Genomic DNA, 21,319 nt, shown 5'->3' with positions numbered 1-21,319 from the left:
GCACAAAAGAGCAATAGCAAGAACCAGAAAGGAGGAGACAAAAATGTGCAGAGCTTAGGATTTATTAATTTAGGATACACTCTCTCATGTGTTGCTTTCTCCTCCCTCTCTCATCAGTTTTTTCCCTTAACATAGATGTTCCTTCCTGCCCACCTAAATTGTAAGTCTGATGTCCCAGACTGGATTTAATTGTGCTATTTTGTAGAAACACATCAGGCTGAGCATCAGTATAAATTCAGTGACTTCTGTGTTTTGCTTTTTTTGCATAGTGAAGCCTTTAATCTTGTTTGGTTATCTAAATTCTGCTAAAGGGAAATTTAGACAAAACAGTAATTGAAACACAGATGTACCTTGGTGAAATATGAAAGACAGCTGTTACAATCTCTTTTGCTTCAAGGTATGAATGAAAAAAAATCCCAACATTCTAAGGTAAATTTGTTATGTGGCAGGATACTTGTAGCAAATTTTGAGGAAAGGCCTCCTGGGATGGAATATACTAGCTACTTTCTCTAAATATAAAACTACAATGAAAACAAAACCTGTCTTCTACAGAGACACCACTATTCTATGGTTTCTATTTTTATATAACAGACATTTGGCAGAGTTCCTTTAAATCCATAATCCACTCTCTGGGTACAAAAAAAACCAACTAATTTTTGTTTAGAATCATAGAACCATTTAGGTTGGAAGGGACCTCTAAGATCATTGAGTCTAACCATTAACCCAGCACTGCTGGGTTCCCCACTAACCCACGTCCCTGAGTGCCCCCACCCACACATCTTCCAAATACCTCCAGGGAGGGTGACTCCACCACTTCCCTGAGCAGCCTCTTCCCATACTTGACAACCCTTTTGCTGAAGGAATTTTCCATAATGTGTAATCTGAACCTCCCCTGGAGCAGCTTAATACCTTTTCCTCTCTTTCTATCACTTGTTACTTGGGAAAAGAGACCGACTCCCACCTCAATTTCTTTTCTCACTTTCACCTCACATCTCTCTATTTTTTTGTGACCTTACCTATTATTTAGTGTTTGAAATTAGATTTCAAGTTCCTTGAGACAGGAATCCCATATTATGCAACATAGAGATCTTTAGAACACACTGAGCTGACTTTAGAAACACCTTAAAAAGAAGAAAACATAACACAGCAGTGATTCTGAATTTCATGGGCCTCCATTATTGCACATCTCCACCAGTTTTTACTTCTCAAACAAAGGGTTTTGTGTTAGATTTGGAATTAAAGATTTCATGTGGGCAAACTGGGAGCAAAGGCTATACTCATAATGTTTTTACATTTTAGTTTCACAGACCTCCTGTCACTCACCTGAATAAAGACAAATCTCCCCACCCAGCTAACCAATAAGGCCACCACAGACATCACTAACGTCATTAGCTCAGGAAGGTTTTTATCCTTTTATCCATTTATTTATAAATGTTTCTTGCTTTTTTATAGATCCCTTTGTCTTGTGAAAATACCAGCTCTTTGGAGAAGAGGTTGCCTTCAAGCAATTTCTCAGACACCTAACTTTGCTATTGCTGGGACACTGATACCTTCTTCTGCTTTTGCATGGGGCCTTTACATTCTAAGCTTTTTTCTGAACTTCTGCATTATAGAAACTCATACTGATTCAGTCACAGAGTTTAATGTTACAATCTTAACTTACCATGCCCATCTTAAGTGTGGGTGGTGCTCATGGCTGGAGAACCTGAGTGCCCAGGCAGACAACTCAACAGTTTTACTGGTGAGTAATAGAGTAAATCAGATAATCATGCAGTTTTGAGATCAGCAGTGTCTCTCAAATGTGCACTGGCTGTGCCACTCTGTTTTTTGTTCTTACCAGAGTTCATTTTCCAGGTGACATGGGACAGGCAAGAAGCAGAAAGAATTTCTGAAAAATCATTGCACTCTTGGTCTTTGGGCAATGATGACAACAGCACAAATTGACCTTATATATCACTGACGATCACTCCCCATAAATACAAGCAATTCAGGAAGCTGATGTTGCAGCTTCTTTGGTAAAACTCTGTGATTCAGTAGCTGCTTTGGTAAAACTCCACTATTCAGTGTGTAACACACAGCACTTACGGTGTAACTTCACTACAGAACTCCTCCAGGATTTATGGCAGTTCAAACCATGTAAGAACATTGCCAGACACTGTGACTTGGATAACCTAACTGTGGATAAATATAAGTCATTGTATATACTTGGTTTAGCTATTTTATTGGAGCTTTGATATCTATTTGCCAGTTAGTTGAGAGACTTGGGGAGCTGGATCAAAGAAAGCTCTTGTGTGTGTCTGTGTGCATCTGCATTTTTTTGTACATACACATGCATAGATTCATACATACATAACCTTACCAGTATAAAAAAGTGGTTGAAGAGTCTTTCAGTCTGTCTAGACTTCCACGGTGGAAGTACTTGTACAATCAATATCTATGACCAGTTCATTCATCTCAGAAAAATACCCTGGAGTTTTGGGTTTTTTTAATTGCTCTATTCCTATTTTCATACTACTGTATACTTGATGCTTTAGAGGTGTGAAGTACTAGGAAATATACTATATACTATAATATACTATACTAATATACTATACTAGTATTGGAAATACCTATAACTACTACATATGCCACAGACCTTAGACTATATCCTCCCTGATTTACAGCCTTTCAGTACACACCATCTGTCTGATTTTGACTAACAAGGGGAGGGAGAAAGGAAGAAGAGTGGACTTGGGGGTTGAAGGACAGAATATTATAACTGTTCACATATTTTCTGTTTTGAAAACAAAGGCAGTTAGGTTAATAAAATTCTCACACTAATGTTGTTTGTTACCATTAATTAATCTTGATGATATGCATGCACTGTACCTCTCAAAATCACAGTGACATCTTTCACAGTGCTGCTTTCCAGCATCTGATACCATTGTAATAAGACTTTATATGAAAATCCTTTATAACTATGGCTAAGGATATAAAAATCTAACAGATGTCTGAATGACAAACATGTAATTGAATAAATCAAATTATGCAGTGCACTGATGTGTCTACTGGGAACTGGAAAAAGCAGCATCTACTTTGGTCTGGATTTATTTTTCCACCGTGGTTCCAGCTGGAAACCATTGCATAGGAGCAGCATGTTGCTTGTATCCTGAAGAGTCTCATTGAGTCTGCATTTCTTTGGACTCTGTTTCAGGATTTTTTAGGATGGTTTTCTGACTTCACTGACTCATGCTGCCCTCTACAAGGTGACCCTTAAGCAGGCTGATGCACTTGTTCTCTCCCAGAATCACTACTTACTCCCACGGACACGCCCCCAGGATGATGATGTGAAAAATCATGGTCTTCAGGGTAAGGTGAAACAGCAGGAAAAGTGCTTTATGATGAACAACAGGGGTTTGGGTTTTTTATTGTCATTTTATTAAAAACCACTGAGCACCTAGATAGATTTGACTTGCCAGTATCAACAAGATACACTTATATTTTGATACTGAATGGGTGGAACTATGATGCAGTCCTACATTACTGTAAGAGCTCAGCAAAGATCCTTGAGCATGTTGCATGTTTTGAATTTGCTGTAATGGAAGAAAATATTTCTGGTCACTTCAGGAGGAGGGGATATTGCTTTACTGTGATTCCCCAAGCTTTGCCATGAAAATCAAGTCATAGCTGTTGGCAGTAGGAAGTCAAAGCTGACCAAACACTCTGATATATGATGCCTTCTGATTGCTCTTCAGTGTTTCTACAGCTTTCAGTATTCAGATATTCAACTTTAAAAGCCTTTCCCAGTTTAACATAGAGTCCCTGATGCATCCCTAACTAGGGAGGATGATTAGATGAGCCAGGCACACGGTGCTGTTCCACTAAGGATAGTCTCTGTGGCAAATCTTCGAAAAGCAAAAGATAAACTCCCACTGGAATACACAAAGAAGCACTAACCATATGGGGATTGTGATGTTGAATATATCAGAGAAATCAAGAAAAAATATATCTCAGAATAAGTCACCATATGGCAGGCATCAGCAAGGCTTAGATATTCTCCTCAGCTTGGGCTGTTTCTTGCACAGGTCACAGATAAAACCCAATAATACCAGGAGAAAAAAAAATGAAAGATCAAAGTCTGCACATGAGTTAAAAGCATCTCAATATGTGGGCACAGTACGTAATCCATGGAGCAAAATAAGCAGTGTAACATATTGCCAGCTGACACTTCCAGCACCTGATTGCACACAGGGGTACAGCCATCTCAGTCCCTCTGCCTGCAGCCTGGTCTCCGACTACCACTATGAGGACCATGAAGAGAAAAGGAAATCTGACCTCACACTGCAGGACAAACAGTCATCACATGAGGAGATAACTGGAATTTCTCTTTACCTGAATCTTATACCATGCTGATTACCACAGTTTCTGAAAATGCACTCAAAACAAAAATTAAACTTCTTTTTTGTCTCCCCCCTACCCTCAGGAGGTTTTCTCAGGAATTGCTTCCTGACTGTTTTCTGTCCAGGACCACTCAAATTATGTATGTTTTAGAGAATGTTTCCCTTCAGTTGAAACATCAGACATCAGTCCTTGCCAACAGCAATGGAACAGATTTGACAGAGCAAGAGATGTGTGACAGCATCTATGCTAGCAATAGTTTCCCTCCCTTTCTGGAGGCAGCTCATATATTCACAAACTGGTCAAATTTGTTTTGTAATGCACTGGTCTATCGCTTTGGGAAAGTGAGTTAGCAATTTCCAAGGTAATTCCCCAATTTTCCTGCCAAGAGCTCTGACAGACTCCCCAGGGAAAGAATCATTAAGCAAACATCTGTCTGCTTCCTATCTGTCAACATCACAACAGCTTCAGAAGTGGGGACTGACATGAAGGACCTGCCAGTTTTACCAGAGCCCACATTCTGAGGCTGCTGAGATTAGCAGAAACTCTGTCTCTACAGTGATAAAGACCCAGAGAGATGCTTAACTGCACAAAGTAGTGAATTGCTATTTTCCTAAATGTATTTTGATTGCCTTGATACAAGATATGTCAATTTTTACAATAAAAATCTCCCTTGAGAACCTGCTGCAGAATTAGCATTGTCACCTGTCTTGTGATGATACAGTGTACTGTCAGCTTGTCAAAATGATTAAGTGAACAAGAAAACCAAATTTTTAGCACTTTCTTGATAAATTAAGAGCAGAAGGGGTTCTTTCTGTTTGTCAGCATCTGCTATGTTTTAGTAGTTTGGCTCTGATGGTGGAGGGAAAAGGAAAAACAATGGCGAGAAAGACAAGTAAGGAAACCCATTAATCTTGAGAAAAACAAGACTCTGATCTGCCCATCAACCTAAAGATTAAAATTACTCAAAAAAAAAGAAAAAAAGCAATATTATTTTCACTTAAGAGGAAAATGTTAAAACAACTTGCTACTTCACGTTCTCAGAAGAACAATCTAACAATCAAACACCTAAATATTCACTAGAATATTTTCAGGGGAACAGAATACCTTAGTTATCTTCCTTGCCACAAAATGGGCCAGCCAACACTTCCAAACTACACCTGAAATAACACTTTTGCACAGTACCTAGCAGAGAATATTTTCATCAGTTAGATGACTACCAAAACTCTGATCTTATATCACCAGGGAGGTGCTGAAAGTGGTATTAGTGGCAGAGACTGTACCGTAGTTACCTTGACACAAACTTTCAATCAAGTTGAAAACATTTAATATTTTGGATGTAGATATTACAGATGCATCTTAATGGAATAAAATTTGATACAGGACTGCTTCAGGCAACCATGAGCATTCTCTGTGGTGTCTTAGCAGAAGGCACATAAATCTATGTCTTGCCCAACAGCGTGGTTGATTTGGCCTGCCCACTACTGCAATCAGTGAAGACAATTAGAGATCATCTTCAATATGCCTAATATAGGTATCTGCCAACTTCAAAGTTCAGGCTACATTCTCAGTATTTCACAGCCTTGAAAAGTAAATTATTTAAATTGTCATCTCTTGACCTTAGAAACTATTACAGGTAGACACACCAGCCTTACCTGTTGGTCAATTGCCTGCTGTGGCACTGAATATTCATATTTCATCAGCTCCTATCTCTGTCAGAGAGGAAAAAATCCTTGCAATGTTTACAAGAGCATCTCCTTGACTATGGGTCATATGATAGCCTAAAGTGAAGTGCCAGGCCCTTTCATGAGCTGCTTCATATACATAAATCTGACTAAAGGATCATTTTCTAAAGATGAATAATAAGCTGGCTTCCTGTTTTCTTATCCCACTGAGAGAATATCTGAAATGTGTCATGGTTAAGCTTAGAAATCATAGCATTTAAATTTTTGGGACAGTAATTTCCCTGAACAGCTAACACTGGGAGCAGTTCAGAGTTAATACTTGGAAAACAAGAAATAAAATGCCCTTGGAGTATCAGTAAACTTGTGGCTTGTGTTTCTGAGCCTGCCAGTTTTAACAATGACATGAAGGGAAAACAACATCCTCTTTGAGCAGATGTTTTATTCACCCTGGTCATGTACAAGAACCCCCACGTGTTGGGCCATCACCCAAACAGCTGTGTGCCAGTGTGAGAGACAGTGGAAGTTCTTAAACACACTATCAGTCAAGCCTGAATCTGGCAAATGCTAGAAGATTTCAGGATTTCTTGCTGTAAGTCATGGGGCCTAGTCTAGTTTGAAACAAAAAGAAAGGTCAGTTTAATGGGGAATTCTGATCTCATAAAATATGCAGGATAACACATGTATGCTTATATTACTGCTCCTCATTCTAGAAAAGTAGGAAGAACACTGGACTTACTGTCTGTTCTAATCTGGAGCTAACACTAAATCACAATTGTGCCACAACTTTCCCCAGTTAGTTTTCAAGGCTTTTAAAGTACTAATCCTGTATTCAGTGTTCTCTGCCCAAATAGTCCCCCCCAGGTCGGCAGCTGGGAGTGATGCTTTTGGCAAGGGAGCTACTGGCATTTCCCACCATTTAAATAAATATTTGTACCAAGCCTGTATGAAAACGTGGACAAATAAAATATCTGTATTATAGTAATATAGCAATTATATGCTTTATTCCCCTTTCTGTAGAACTTGGGAGCTGGGGAACAGAACTGTCCCGGGCAGAAAGCCCTTCAGACTGGAGCTACAGAAGGGTGAAAGCTGCTGGGAGCAGGACACCAAAGCAGGACCATTAAACACATGGGAGAAGAGTTAACTGTACACATCAACTGGAAAGCTGTTCACTGGGAATATATGAATCTCCCTACTGTTATTTCCTGTGCTTGTGCAGAAAACCACATTTCTTCTAACAGCCTCAATTGCAAAGCTGTGCTTTTTTATTCCCCTACTAAGGTTTAACCAGGACAGTACTATGACAGCATCAAAAGCACGGGCAATTGCTTTCCTTGTTCCAGTCACTTCCAAAGGTAGCCATTCCCATCTGGTATTACCATTAATAACCAGATAAATCAAAATGTAACTATAATGTAAGCTTATATATTGGTAGCAAACTTCTACTAACATTATATAGCTTAGAACATGGCTAAAGGATCATTGTGACATATGTTCCATTTATATTAATAAACTCCCATTTATCTGTTTATTAATAGTGAAACTTTAGCTTAGAAAAACATCTATAAAATAAAGCATCACCTCCATTATGTGATACTGAAGTCTGAGCAGTGTAAGTAGCAATAAAACCATACTATGTCAGCACCTTGACAAAAATATCTTTTCACCCAGCAGCTGATAACAAAATGTGATAATGTCACATCTGAATTAAAACAACAAGGATATTTATGCAGACGTTTAGCAGAGAGCATTCAGCATAAAGAACACACCTGACAGAAACAGATCTATTTCTACCACATTCTCCTTTCCTAAAATACACATTGTAAGTGTTCATTTCATTAGACTGCTGGAAAGCAAGAACTTTTCAGATCCTTATACCGGCATCAGTTGAACACATTGCAATGATGGATTGATAGTAATTTGCCTTGTAAACAGAATGCACTTATAGACCTGCACCAGGCAGCCTCAGCTGTGCCTTAAGCAAATTTCTAATACTCTTACCATGCCCTTCATTGATATGTACAAGTACATTTGTCAGTGCATGATCTCTTTGTACGTGCGACTAATGAAGCCATTAAATCAAGCTGCAAAATGGCTATTTATCAAAAAGTAAATACCTCTGAACAGAGCTCAGACTTCGTATCATGCATCTCCAAGGCAAGGGCAATTAGGAGTAATTGTTGCTAGAATCACTTTCACATGGTTTTTAAGCAGCAATCCTGGAACCTGTGACAAAGCTTACTACCTAAGTATACAACAGCCCATATTTTCAAAGCTCACAAATTCTCTGTATCGCATTTGGGATCTCTCATTAGCAAAGCGTGTGCATGAGCACAGCTGATTTGCTGGTGGCCATTTGCATACATCAGGTGTGTAGAAATATGTGTGAGCATGCATCACCTACAAGGCAAAGAGGTTTTTGTATTAAATAAGCACAGCTGTATCTCAGTCACTGCTCTTGCCCACACATGAGCTCCAGGCAGTAGATGCAACTATTTGAAAGTACCCGAGGCACGAGGGAGTAGCCAAGGGTAGATCAGGGAGGATGGACTGAAAAGCAGTAACACCTCTGTGAGGATTTTAGCCTGGAGAACAGGAGGTCCAGGGGAGACCTTGTCACTCCTGACAAGGAGTTGGGTGGGGATCAGCCTCTTCTCCCTGGGACCCAGTGCCAGGATGAGACACAGCCTCAGGCTGTGGCAGGGGAGGTTCAGGTTGGACCTCAGGGGGAATTTCTCCACAGAACAGTTGATTCAACATTGGAAGGGACAGCCCAGAGAGGTGGTGGAGTCACCATCCCTGAAGATGTTTGAGAAATGACTGGAAATGGCATTTAATGCCATTATCTATTAAAGAAGGTGATGTTCAGTCAAAGATTATGGACTCAATGATATCAGAGGTCTTTTCCCATCTGAGTCTGGTTCTCAGGATGACCAAAGCCCTTGGCTATTCTATAGCTGTGCCTCCCTGGCTGGGGCAGGTTCCTCCCTTACATACAGCACATGCAGGTGGCCAGCAGCAGCTCGTGTCTTCTAAAAACCACACCACAAGTGTGAGTGCAGGACTATGAATGAAACTGGGGACTGACAAGAAAGTCTCAGGTAGAAGCACACATATGACCTGGCAGATGTGAAAATATAAAAGCTATTGCACAGTGCACAGAAGGGTGACTCATCTTCATTACCTCCCCAATAGACACATAATGGGAACACTCTGGATGGCTTTGTAGAAGAGATAATTAACTAACAAATACATTTAGTGCCTTGAAGAAGTGAATGAACACAAGGATACCAGTGATCTAGTGGGTATATTTAGGTTTCCAAAAAGATACTCAGTTGTCATAGGGTGTAGAATGTCCCCTCACAAAAAATAATGTTCAGACGATAGAAAACCAAATATACCTTTTATATTATAAAAACACTTCCTTCTTGCCAACTTGATTTTATTCCAGAGATGGTGATATTTCTGTGCTAAGAATACCACTATCTCCCTTACACACATGCTGTGAACAGTCACATCTGAAAAACATGGAGGTGTTTGATCAAACAGAGCTGCAGATGCACACATTGAGAACAACTATCCCATGCCCTCTGTGCAGGCCAGAAGGGTTCCTGTGCAATCATACAGCTTTTTGCTGAGGGAGAGGGGAAGATTTGTGACTATTTCAGTTTCTCCCTAAGTCATGCAGTCTTCAAGGAAACATACCTAGCAATTTAACCATCAACCTTCAAGTTAATGTTTACCACCTTCAAAAGCAGACAACAAGGAACACTCTTTCATAAACAGGACTAAAGGGGGCACTGCACAGACCGGGCACTTCCCAATGACTCAGCTGCAACAAGAAGTACTTCTGTGATGTGTCTACTCTTATTAAGAGGGATATGCTTTTATCTCTATACCTCAGTTCTTGCTTTTGAGGTAAAACCCGCACTCTTCCAGCTGCAGAAGGTCAGCATATTATTGGATGAGAAAAAGGGAAAGAGAATGGCAAAGCATGGAAATTCAGAGACTCAAATAAAATTTTATACGATTATTTCTTTTTTGCCTTGAGCTACAAGGCAACCATTGCCTACTTTCCAGAATGTTTAATTTAATTAACACAGCCTACAAGGATATTTAAGCAGAAGTTAATAGATTATAAAATACAAAATAGCAACAAAACCGTCCTGTTTATGTGCATTTTGCTTTGTATTGTAAAGATAAAATGATGGTGATTTGATTGGTATCTGGTCTTACTGAAATGATGTGTCATGGTGCTTTAAGCTTCAATTGCCACTGCTCAAGCAAGCAAGCCCATTGCTTAGAATTAGAAACAACTTTGAAATAAATCCTCAGGCTATAGCAGAGACAGTGCTGACTGCACTCCACTACTGCTTGGAAAGGCAGCTCTGTATTTCCACTTCAGTCTGCACCCTCTTCATGAGCCCTCCCTGCTGATGATTTTACCTAAGCACAAAGATAAACTGGACCCTTACGAGAGCAAGGAGAAAGAATATTTCTTCTTAGCTTTGTTCTCATCCTACTTGTTTTTCTCTTCCCAAAGCTTTTTAAAATGTGTTTTTTCTTCTAGTTTAATATATCCAGCACTCACTACAGACTGCATTATCTTGAACACAATCAAAATTTTGCTGAGGGCTGCAATGCAAATTTCCCAAAGGCCTCAAGAGGCCTCTGATTTGTCAAGACAGTCAAGTCATTGACTCTCTTTTTAACTTGGACACATGGCATGGGAATGCAGATGGCTCCAGCATGAGCTTGTTCTCATTGACTGGGTTATACTGCTTTCTGGCTTGCTTTCAGCCTGTACCTCATTATGCACACATCATTTCAAAAGTAAGGCTTCCTCACCCCACTATTTCCACACGTGTCACAATTTAGCAACTGAGCTGAGTGGCAGCTTATGCTTCAGAATCTACACATCTGCTTCTTAAAATGAACAGGAGGATCTGACACTTAAAAAAATCTCATTTTTATTCTCAGAATCTAATAGTAACTGTCAAATGTATTTACTATTGTATGACTAATCAAACACAAAAGAAATTAGATTTAATTGCATGATGGCATTGTATGGTTTGCTGTGGTACCTCAGTTTGATCTCACAACTTAGTACTATCTTTTTTTGAGTTTGACCTCTCCACTTTCTAGGTACTTTTATGAAGAAAATAGCATGACATACAAATGTTTAGAAGATTACATGGTGGAGGAATGTAGCATAGCTACAGAGAGAGACTGGAGAACAGTCACTGCTTTAGGGCATGAGGTTCTGAAAGATGGGCAAGGCTCACAAAAATTCTGTTTGATATGTGAGGCTGATAAGCCAGGAAGATAAAGGTCTAATATTCATTAATCAAACATTCAATGCTCCCACCTTACATGGTAGTCTGATGGGTTTATCAGCTAAAAACCTCTGAAAAATTAAGCCTTTTTTGGTTTTTAGGAAACAGAATCCCAAGTCTCACAATATTAGTCCACTTTTTTTGTGAAATAAAGTGAAATACTGATTCATACACTTCATCCAGAGAGTGTAGCAGCACATAATGGTAGCAACACCCAGCACTTGTTGGTCCAAACATTTGCAGTAGCTTAGGGGATGCCCGGTGGCCTGGAATCACAGTGAAAATCGCCCCCATTTTTTATGTTGATATTAGGACTGTGTCGTTATGAGTTAATATATCAATGATGGGGTTATTAACTTCCTTGATCTGATGAGAAATCAATACAGTTCTGCCCAAAGTCTTCTATTCACATATGCAATATGTGAGCAGCATCAGACAGGCTCTAACATTAAGTTAACAAAACTACAGACAAGCAGTGAAGCACAAAAGATCACTTTATTTTCCAAATCACACCTCTCTCATTCTTGAAAAGGTGTATTTCTAATTGTTACTATTTTAAATATACTCTATATTTTCCTGTGAAGTTAAATACTTTGAAGAAGAATCCCCAAAGAAATAAATACAAAGCACAACAGTTTCACTTTATTATTTGCTTTGAGCATTGTCTGGTCCTGCACCCACTCTGGCACTCTGCTGCTCTTTGAAACTGTAAAATCCACAGCCAGCCTTCCTCGTGTGCCACAGCCCTCTGCTTATCAGCTGTTAATACAAACTGTTAATACAAGGCCAGAGCATGCACAGAATAGCTTACAGCAGTTTAATAATTCTAAAACTTTTGTTACAAATACACACATTGCTACTAAGAAAATAATTGGGATGCTTCTTTTTCTGGATGCTCATAGAAAATTCCATGTTACAAAATGCTTGTTTGATGATACGCATGTCTGCTGGTGAAAAGGAAATCAGTACTAACGAGGTTTGCTGGGTTGTATAATGGATAACTTACAAAACCAGACAATTCCCAAAGTTATCAACTGGATCACTGCAGCACAATCTGCAACCACCATTTAACCTGAAACCTAATTAGCCCAAAGGGTCGGTAATGCATATCTGCAACAGTATAAAATGACAATAAAATGACACCGAGGTCATCAGAACACACCATGTGGGGTTTATTCTCATATGATGAGCACAGTCCAATGCAATAGCACGGATCCTGCAGCCAGGGATGGAGGCCTGATGATGCAGTTTTATGATGCTTGTCACGATGACGGAGAGGTGGAAGTTGTCCAGTGCAGGCAGCATCATGTCCCTTCAAAGAGAAAGTTGGAGCACTTCTCATACCAGAAGTTGTGCTCCTGAAAAGCTTTTCTTGAAAGAGGTATCAGCAAGAGCCTGAACAGGTGTGGCTGTGAATTCATCCCAATTACATGTCTCACTTGGGACCATGCTCCTGAAGACGCCATCAGGGTCTGGCAGGCCGGTTTTGCTACATACACATGCACTTAAAGAACATTCCAACATTATGATAGAGGCTAAAAACTGTAGCTGAAACTCGTACCTGTTCACAACAAAGTCTGAGGTAGTTTAGAACCACTCTATGAGAAAGAAGGAAAGGGATTTGATGCACAACAATTTCAAGATACAATTATAATTGCTACAGAGAAGGAGAAGGTAACATAGTGTAAAATGGATTTAAATTACTGTCTGTCAAGAAAGAGGAGCCACTAACAGAGAATGAGTGAAAAAGTTCACTAAAAGCTAAACTTCTATTTAGCCTGGCTCTGAACATTAACATTCACTTAAAAAAGAAAGCCAAAGACAACAGTGACACTGAGCAAAGCAAAAAGGAAAGAACATCTTACGAGAGAATGGACAAGGTTAACAGACAAAATTGTTAAGTAATGCTGAACTTCACAAAACAAGTCCATGTGCTCAGTATGGTGTTTTATACGGACAGGTGAAATACCCTCACACAGGGACACTGAAAAGTTATGAATTCTTTCAAGGTTCACTCGTGATGATGCAGTTAACTTAGAAAAGAGCACTTACGTACAATTAATGCCTTGGACAATGCACTACTAGCAAATTGAGTGCATAGCTGGTGTACCATGGTGAGAAAGAAATACTTCAAATTTATATTTAAACTGAAGTTATGTAAGCCAGCATAAAACCTGACCTATTTCCTAAGTCAACAGTAAACTTCTTACTTATTTTCCTCTTAAAGGTAACAGACTGTAAACAGATCACGGAAGTACAAGGCCCACAATAGTATTTCACACATCCATAGAGAGCCAAATTCAAACGCTGCTCACTAGCACTTGACAGCCTAGTGGTGGTTGCCTTTTAGAGTCTGATGTGAATGAAAGGGGATGATTATATTTTATTCAGCATAGGATAAAGAGGTAAAAGTAATTTTTAAAATTTCCTTAATACATCACAATATGGAGGAAAATTACAGGGAACACTCCAGCAGCAGTGATATGATGCTATGTAGGGAGGAAAAGAAAAGGAGTAACAAGCAGGTTGGGGAAAGCATGTAGGAGAAAGTAACAGCTGGAAAGACTGGGGACAAATAGAACTAGCTCAGACCACAGGAATTTTATCTTCATGTTGGTCTTGCCATAACTACTAAAGCCTCACTTCCTGTGTTCTCTTTTAGCACTCATATTCAGATGAGTGATAGATTCCTTAACAAAATTCCATTTTTAACCAAAAGTAAGGCCATATAGAAACACATCTCTGCAAATAGTCACTCAACTTGCTTAACACATACGTTTCCATTGCTACATATGCACAGATGCAGCCATGTAATTCCATAACATTCCATACCAGTCTTTCTTTCCCCCAAACGCCTCTTTTTGCAACTCCAGCTCTTGCTTTAAGAGATATTTCTAATCTAATCATCCAAGCCTCATGAGCTTTGTATTGCTGCATAAAAACATTCATGTAAGTATTTACCTCTCAAAATGAGTGACACAATTTCTGAAACAGATCCAGATCCTGCAACACCAACACCCTTGTTATTAAAAATGGCAAAAACAAACTCAGAGAATAACCCAAACAGGATCCTGGCCTGTGGAAGCAGAAGAAACCTGCCCCTGTTCTCCAGCAATGTACCTGCCATGATTGTTTCAAAATCCATTTCTCAGCATGACAAATCTCTATGAGAAATTCCTGAAAAGAATCTTACCATCTTTTAGCAACTAAAGATAACTCAAAAATCCAACAGACAGCTATAGAAGATGCCCAAAAGCCAATTCTGTGGCCTGACCACGTTTCAAAAGCACAAGCTGAAAGTTTTGAGTAAAGACAAAAATTTCTTAACATCTGTGGTTAAACACACTGGATTCCAGGTATCGACCACTAATCTTGCCACTTAGAAACTACAGCTCAGGAGTACAGAGACAACAGATATGTGATGTAGACCACAAATTACATGAATGAAGGGAAGGCTGAACTGGGATTGCTCAGCCTGGAAAAGAGAAGGCTTTGGGATGACCTGACTGTGTCTGTGCAATACTTAAAGGGAGCCTACAAGAGAGATGGAGATGGATGTTTTACATGGACATGTACAGGCAGGACAAGGGGGAATGGCTTCAAACTGACAGAAAGCAGGTTTAGATTAGGTATTAGGAAGAAATTCTTTACTGTGAGGGTGGTGAGACACTGGAACAGGTTGGCAGAGAAGTGGTGGGTAACCATCCCTGGAAGTGTCCAAGACCAGCTTGGATGGGTCTCTGAGCAACCTGGTCTAGTGAAATGTGCCCCTGTCATGGAAGGGAGGTGGGAACTCGATGATCTTTGAGGTCCCTTCCAACCCAATTATTCTGTGATTCCCTGATTCCTCTCCAGAAAGATACTGTGATAACTACTGTTCACTTGGACTACCGGGCACATAGTTTAGACAGCCTCATCTGAGTGGTGATACTGTCCAACTCACTTGGTATTTCAGGACTTGGCTGGTACTTTTTGGGCACATAGAATCTGGTTAAAGGCCATATTAGATTACTTTTGTAAATTCCTCAGACTGCTTAATATAATTGACTGAAGTTGTTGATGTGGATCTGCAGATTTTCAGGAGTCAGAGGATTAATTCTGAAAATGACGAGAAACATGTTTTAACTGAGCAGCTGCACAAAGAGAAGTGCCAAGATGATAAGCACAAAAAGAATGCATAAAAGTTTATTTTATCAATAGTGTAGCTTTCCTCCTCTGTGATAGCCCAGGGCCTAAAGAAGTAAGAGGCACTGGAGAGGCATGTTTACACCTGTGCAGGGTGATGCCACCACTGATTCAAATATTTAGTAATCTGAACTTCAATTCCATTACATTCATGTAAGGAATCTCAATTTCTTCAGAACACTGTTGTATTATTGTATTAGGCTGCAAGGAACAGTACAAGAAGTACTTCTCTAATGACTGGCTGTGTGAGAATTCATCATGTCATGGGTGTATGGAGTTCATTCTTCACTTTCCACCAACTGGACATGCCCTAGTAATTAAACACATACAGTAGGATAAAATGGGTATGTGGTTGCACAGGTTAGTTAGAACGTGGGTATATGACAGATACCTGTAGTCTCCTCATACTATGCTGCAGTTTTTAATTTGGGCTTTCTTTATTCAAAGAAAGTTGCAGAGCAATTTTAAAATTTTTCATGTAAGCATTCAAACACAGATCCAGATTCCACCATGGAATGTGAGTGAGACTTTGTCATTACCCAGCAAAAGCTTTGCAACAAAAGCTTGGCAAGGGCCAAAAAGACTGCAGGGTTTTTTTCAGCAGGTAAGAGAAGTCCTAAGAAGGTTCACTCTGTAAATACTGCAAAACACAGCAAAGTAGCTAGGAGGAATATCTGTGTTCTTTGGACTGCACTCATCTTTGAGATGAGCATTTAACTTGCTTTTATATATACCTCACTACAGCGAAATTGCCAATATTTAACTGGACAAAAACTTTGGACTGGTTCATTTTTAGCCATTTACATTTTTAAAGCAACCAGCATCCTGCCATACCACCACAGCAGCATTTCACACCTGCCTGCATAGGTTTTTTTTCCCATTTTGGAGCTTTAGAACATATTCTAAATGCAAGCTAAATAATTAGCTATGACCTCAATTTAATGTACACACACACATATATATATATGTATGTATGAGTATTTAAGCAGTCCTAACACTTGACCCAGGACCTTTACTTCTCTATCCTGAACAAAGCTTTGTGGAGCTTCCACATATATATATGAGTTAACTAGCACAACTGACAACAACAATCAGTTCAGAGAGAACTAACGATTCTAACCTAAATAGAACCATTAACTGAGAGATGGGGATGGAAACCAGGCCTCAAGCATCCTCTGAGATCTACAATTATTTTTGAAGCATGGTTTAGTCCTCTGGCAACTGATATGATGACGCACAAGCCTAAACGTTTACTCTTGGATACATCAACTCTTAACTGGTTCTATCATTTGCTCTACCACTCTAGTCACAACAACAAAATTACAAATGCAGTTGCTTGTTTATTTGGTAGTAGACTAACACCTGTCAAAATATAAGCCAATTAATATCTTCATAGAGAAATACAATCTATAGCTTGTGAAATCAAAGTTCTAACTCCTTATTAAGCATCTCTGAGTGGGCGTCACTTTATAACCAGAACTACGATGACACAACAATCAGACAAGAACGGCAATAACTTTGTAATCTAATTTTTGTACTGAAAATTTAATTAGACTGAAACAATTACAAACTTTTTTTGCTTTCTTTTATGGAAACTAGCTCTCATCAAGTCAGGTACTGAACTGAAAATTCTCTAATGTTGTCATTAGTAAAGATGAAGATGCATTAAACTGAATTTTTCAGCAATGCTGAGAAGCACTGAGCTCTTACATGAGTTGTCATAATGAATAACTTATTTTCATGGAGAAAAGAAGAAAGAAATGGAACTCTGAAGGAAGAAAACTGCAATGAAGAAGAGTTCTTACTCTAACAAAATTAGCAATTTCTTCTCTGTATTGTCTTTTACATTAGACTTGCATTAACTTCTCTCATTGTAATTCCATTTAACAGCCATTTGAACTTTTTTTAAAGCTGATTGGAAATGGCTTGAAAAGCATCTTGAAAAATTGTAACCTGCACAATGTTTGCTCACTTCAAAAATTAATTTCCTCAGATAATAATTTTACCCTACATTCTGTGAATAAAAACCCTTTTATTTTCATTTGGAAAAAGTTAACTAAATAAAAAGATTTTAGAAAGGCCTTTGCTGAGCTCCATGTGAGTTAAGTCTAAGCCTGAATTCAACCTACAGAAGTAAAATTGAGAAAAGAAGGCTTGGGGAATTTAAAGATGCTGAAGTACCAAATAGAATCAATGGCTCAATATTGTCAGTATAGTTATTTCCATTATGCAGAACTCTTAACAACAGGTCTATTTTATAGATTCTGATAAAAAGCAATGAGTACCTGGTCTGTTCTGCTCTAACCTTGTTCTAAATAGAATAAGACTGATTATACAGTTCTGAATAATTACAGCATTTCATCACTTTGATAAACCCTGATACTATGCCATAACAGCACAAGTTAGTTTTCCTAAAAGAAAAAGCAAAGATAGAAAAGGAAAAAAAAACTTTAGAGGAATATACAGGAAGTACATGTGAACTTGAGAGTCAATAAACACACACAGTAATTAGAAAGAATGAGAACATTCACACAAAACCACAAATCAGTTCTGTGTTGTATCCTCCTTTGTCACTACTAATACATTGCTAACACAATTTTTAAGACAAGAGACCTCTTCTAGGCAATGCAGGTAATTAGGGGTGTTTGTTGGGGGGCAGCACTGGAAGACCCAGTGGAGTTCAGCTCTCTGTAAACATTTATATCTTTAAATAAAGAAGGTAAAGGCTGAAAGTGGGAAGGGCTTGTGGCAGGGCTTGCCTTAAAAGCCTACGGCTCATCTTGATGCCAGGTTCTCAGAGCAACTCTAAATAAAATAGACTCTGAGAAAGGCCAATTGTGACTGAGAAGAAGTCTACAACTAAAAATTGCTATTCACCTGCATGAAGGGATAATGCAAAGTTAGTTCTTCTTTTTATTGATTTATAGGGGTGGGAAACTGATGGGTCTGTAGGACCTCAAGAGTTTTTGCTTTGGGGATTTCAGATATGTTCATCCAGATTCTTGGCAGAGAGTGAATGTCATGGGAAATAAAGAGACATTTCTTTTCCACAATGAGTTACAGGACAAGATCAAACAGATGTTCCATAGGTTATAGCCTACAAGACTTATTTGTAACATAAAAAGTAACTGTGCACATCAAAGATTATAAATGGAAAAATTCCATTCTTTCTCTGAGAGCCTAGGCTCAGAACAGATGGCACAACCTTTTTTTAGCTTTTTTAACATTCTCTAGAAATGTTGGCTACTAAATAATAACAGCTAGGAAGTTATGCCCTTTGCTTACCCACAGTCTGAGAAAAGCAGACCGGTTTGATGGAACTGCAAAGAAATACCACCACTGCCATGCAAGGACTTATCTACCAAAAGCAAGATATGCTCCAGGCATCTCAGTAGTTCCAGCATGGATTGCAACTGAAAAACTTTTCTGCTCTTAAAGGGAAAAAAATTCCAATATTTTGGACCTGTACATGAATATGAGAGTGGTTCCCTCAGTAGCTGGTCTCAATTGTTCCATGCTCAAAAGGCTGTTAAGCCATAAGATAATCAGCCCTGCAGACTGGGAGGTGGCTGGCACACGCGGTGTCCTGCCTCAGAACTCTGCACTGTCCAAGGCAGCTGTGGCACATGAATTAGAAGCTTCATACAGCACAGTGGGCATTCATCTTCACCAGCAGACATTCACAAGTAAGAACACAGCAGTGGGAAGGGAGGGAACTGTATGCAAATGTCTGAACTAAATTGTAATTTGGCAATGAAAAATACTATAATATTATTGATAAAGCCTAATCAATTTTATTTGAAAGAAAAGGGATGCTTTTCTTATTTGAAATATCCTCTGATTCATTGCTACCACTGATTATATTTCTTAGGTTTAGCACAACTAGTATCCAACAGGGAAATTATTTCAAATTAAGCAGTGTGATAAATTAAGATACAATTTGCTATGTTGATATAACTCATTTTATCACTATGGTTATGTAATAGAAAGCCATATTTATCCTGCACTAGCTTTGTTTTCTTCAGGCAAGGTTATTTATCACCACAGGAAATTCCAAGTTCATAAAACTGGTTAGCTGACATTTCCAATATAATATACTTTGCGAGGAGGAGCAAGCATCCTAATCAATTTTGCCAATTACATCAGCGTTTGTCTTAATACAAAATCTCTTTATCCCATATGGAAAGACTGGCATGGAGCTCTTCCTAAAAGTCATGCAGATCTGGAGAGTAAGAGATTACATCATCATCAGTGTGAAAACAGAATAAGCAAAGTAGCAGGCAATGTAATCCAGACAGATATGGATGGATAACGAATTCTGTGACTGTAAAGTAAGAACCAGATCTTTTACAATATAGTGCAAAAACATCACATTTTATGAAGATCATGAGAAATGTTAATGCATACACAGCCTTTGAATTTTTAGCTCCAGACTGTAAAACAACTCTTCTTGGAAAAATGTAAATTATCTGCAAATTTGTCTTTTGGTATTTGAACAACTGCTTGTCAGTGACCAGATGGAGTTCCACTTTTCTAAACCAAACATTTTTGATGTTCTGTTGCAAGTTGTCTTAGGCAGGCAGAATTTAAATAATCATCTTCAGGAGTGAAAAAATACAATTTTCTTCAAGATGGATGTTTGATTTAGAAACTTCCTTTTGAATGTAGGAAAAGACAATTTTGTACTTAGAAAAGTCAACTAAGGTCAAGATTAATATAGATACATTAATTAGTTTGTTGATATCATGAATGCTTTTCTTATCATCCCACTGATGAATGAGAGAATTTGCATCTCAGCAGGTAAACATGTCTGATACTTCCTTAATCTACTGTACAGCATTTGCTATAGTCAAAAATAAGAAACTAAGTGGAATACAGAATCAAAATTATTTAGAAAACAGATTACTAGTTACAAAAGAATATGGATGAAGAATCACTTCAAAAATAAAATATATTCTGGACTGATGTGTTCCATAAACTTTTTTTTTGCTAATAAAAGCCTCTAGGGAACAAATACTTATTTCATATGCTTTCCATTCTGCTTGAGTAATTTTAGATTTCCACTGTAGCTCTGCCTTTTATTCCCTTCTGTTTTCCTTGCCTTGGTTAGATTAGAGAGGTAGGGTGTTAATGGGGTACTTGATGAAGATTGAAGACCTATTTTCTCCCCCCTTGGGACCAGCCTGATTTGAACATATCCAGGAGAGTGCAACAGTCTCTTCATGTCCTTGGGAGAAAGCCTTTTCCATTTCAATACTTCCAGCTTTCAGACATGGTCCCCTTCATTCACAAAGAAAGAAAAGGTGCCAGCACAAGAAGGTTCTGAATAATTTCATAGAATGTCAGTGGGGCTGCAAAAGCTCCCTTTCAACCTCCTTTACGGTTGGTGAGCATGAGGATGCGAGATGGATCCAGGAGGGGAATGCAGGGAAGCAGGTGCTTGCAGCTCCAACAGGGCAAGAAACAAACTACTGTCCACCAGTCCCCACCTCTGCTGTTGCTACTTCCTTACTACTCTCGTCCTTGTGGGTACTGTTTTGTGCTGGGCACTCAAAATGCACACAGTGAAACACCTGGAGAGAACAAAAAAATGAAGATAAAGCAAAACAATTTAATGCTGGCAAAAGCATGATCAAAGTAAGATGAAATCTACATGGAAGTCTACGTGGAAGTCTGCAGGCCAGTGACAAAGTCAAAACAGAATGTTTCACCATGAGGTCAAAAACATTTACTCAT

General features: G+C 38.8%; 1 protein-coding gene across 2 annotated transcripts in view; it reads right to left on the bottom strand.

Annotated features, from left to right (window-relative positions):
• Positions 1 to 11,874: 11,874 nt before the first annotated feature.
• BTBD9 (BTB domain containing 9) overlaps positions 11,875 to 21,319 on the bottom strand; it is a 114,429-nt gene continuing 104,984 nt past the window's right edge. For both annotated transcript variants that reach the window (XM_071428354.1, XM_071428364.1), the window contains one exon: positions 11,875 to 21,156. In XM_071428354.1, coding sequence (XP_071284455.1) covers positions 21,052 to 21,156 — 105 coding nt within the window. In that variant the 3' untranslated portion in view covers positions 11,875 to 21,051. The remainder of the gene's footprint in view (positions 21,157 to 21,319) is intronic.

The sequence above is a fragment of the Agelaius tricolor genome, unplaced genomic scaffold, assembly GCF_023055355.1.
Source record: "Agelaius tricolor isolate 1412-34295 unplaced genomic scaffold, bAgeTri1.0.p SCAF_1, whole genome shotgun sequence".
Lineage (NCBI taxonomy): Eukaryota > Metazoa > Chordata > Aves > Passeriformes > Icteridae > Agelaius > Agelaius tricolor.
This window is presented reverse-complemented; position numbering and strand designations above follow the sequence as displayed.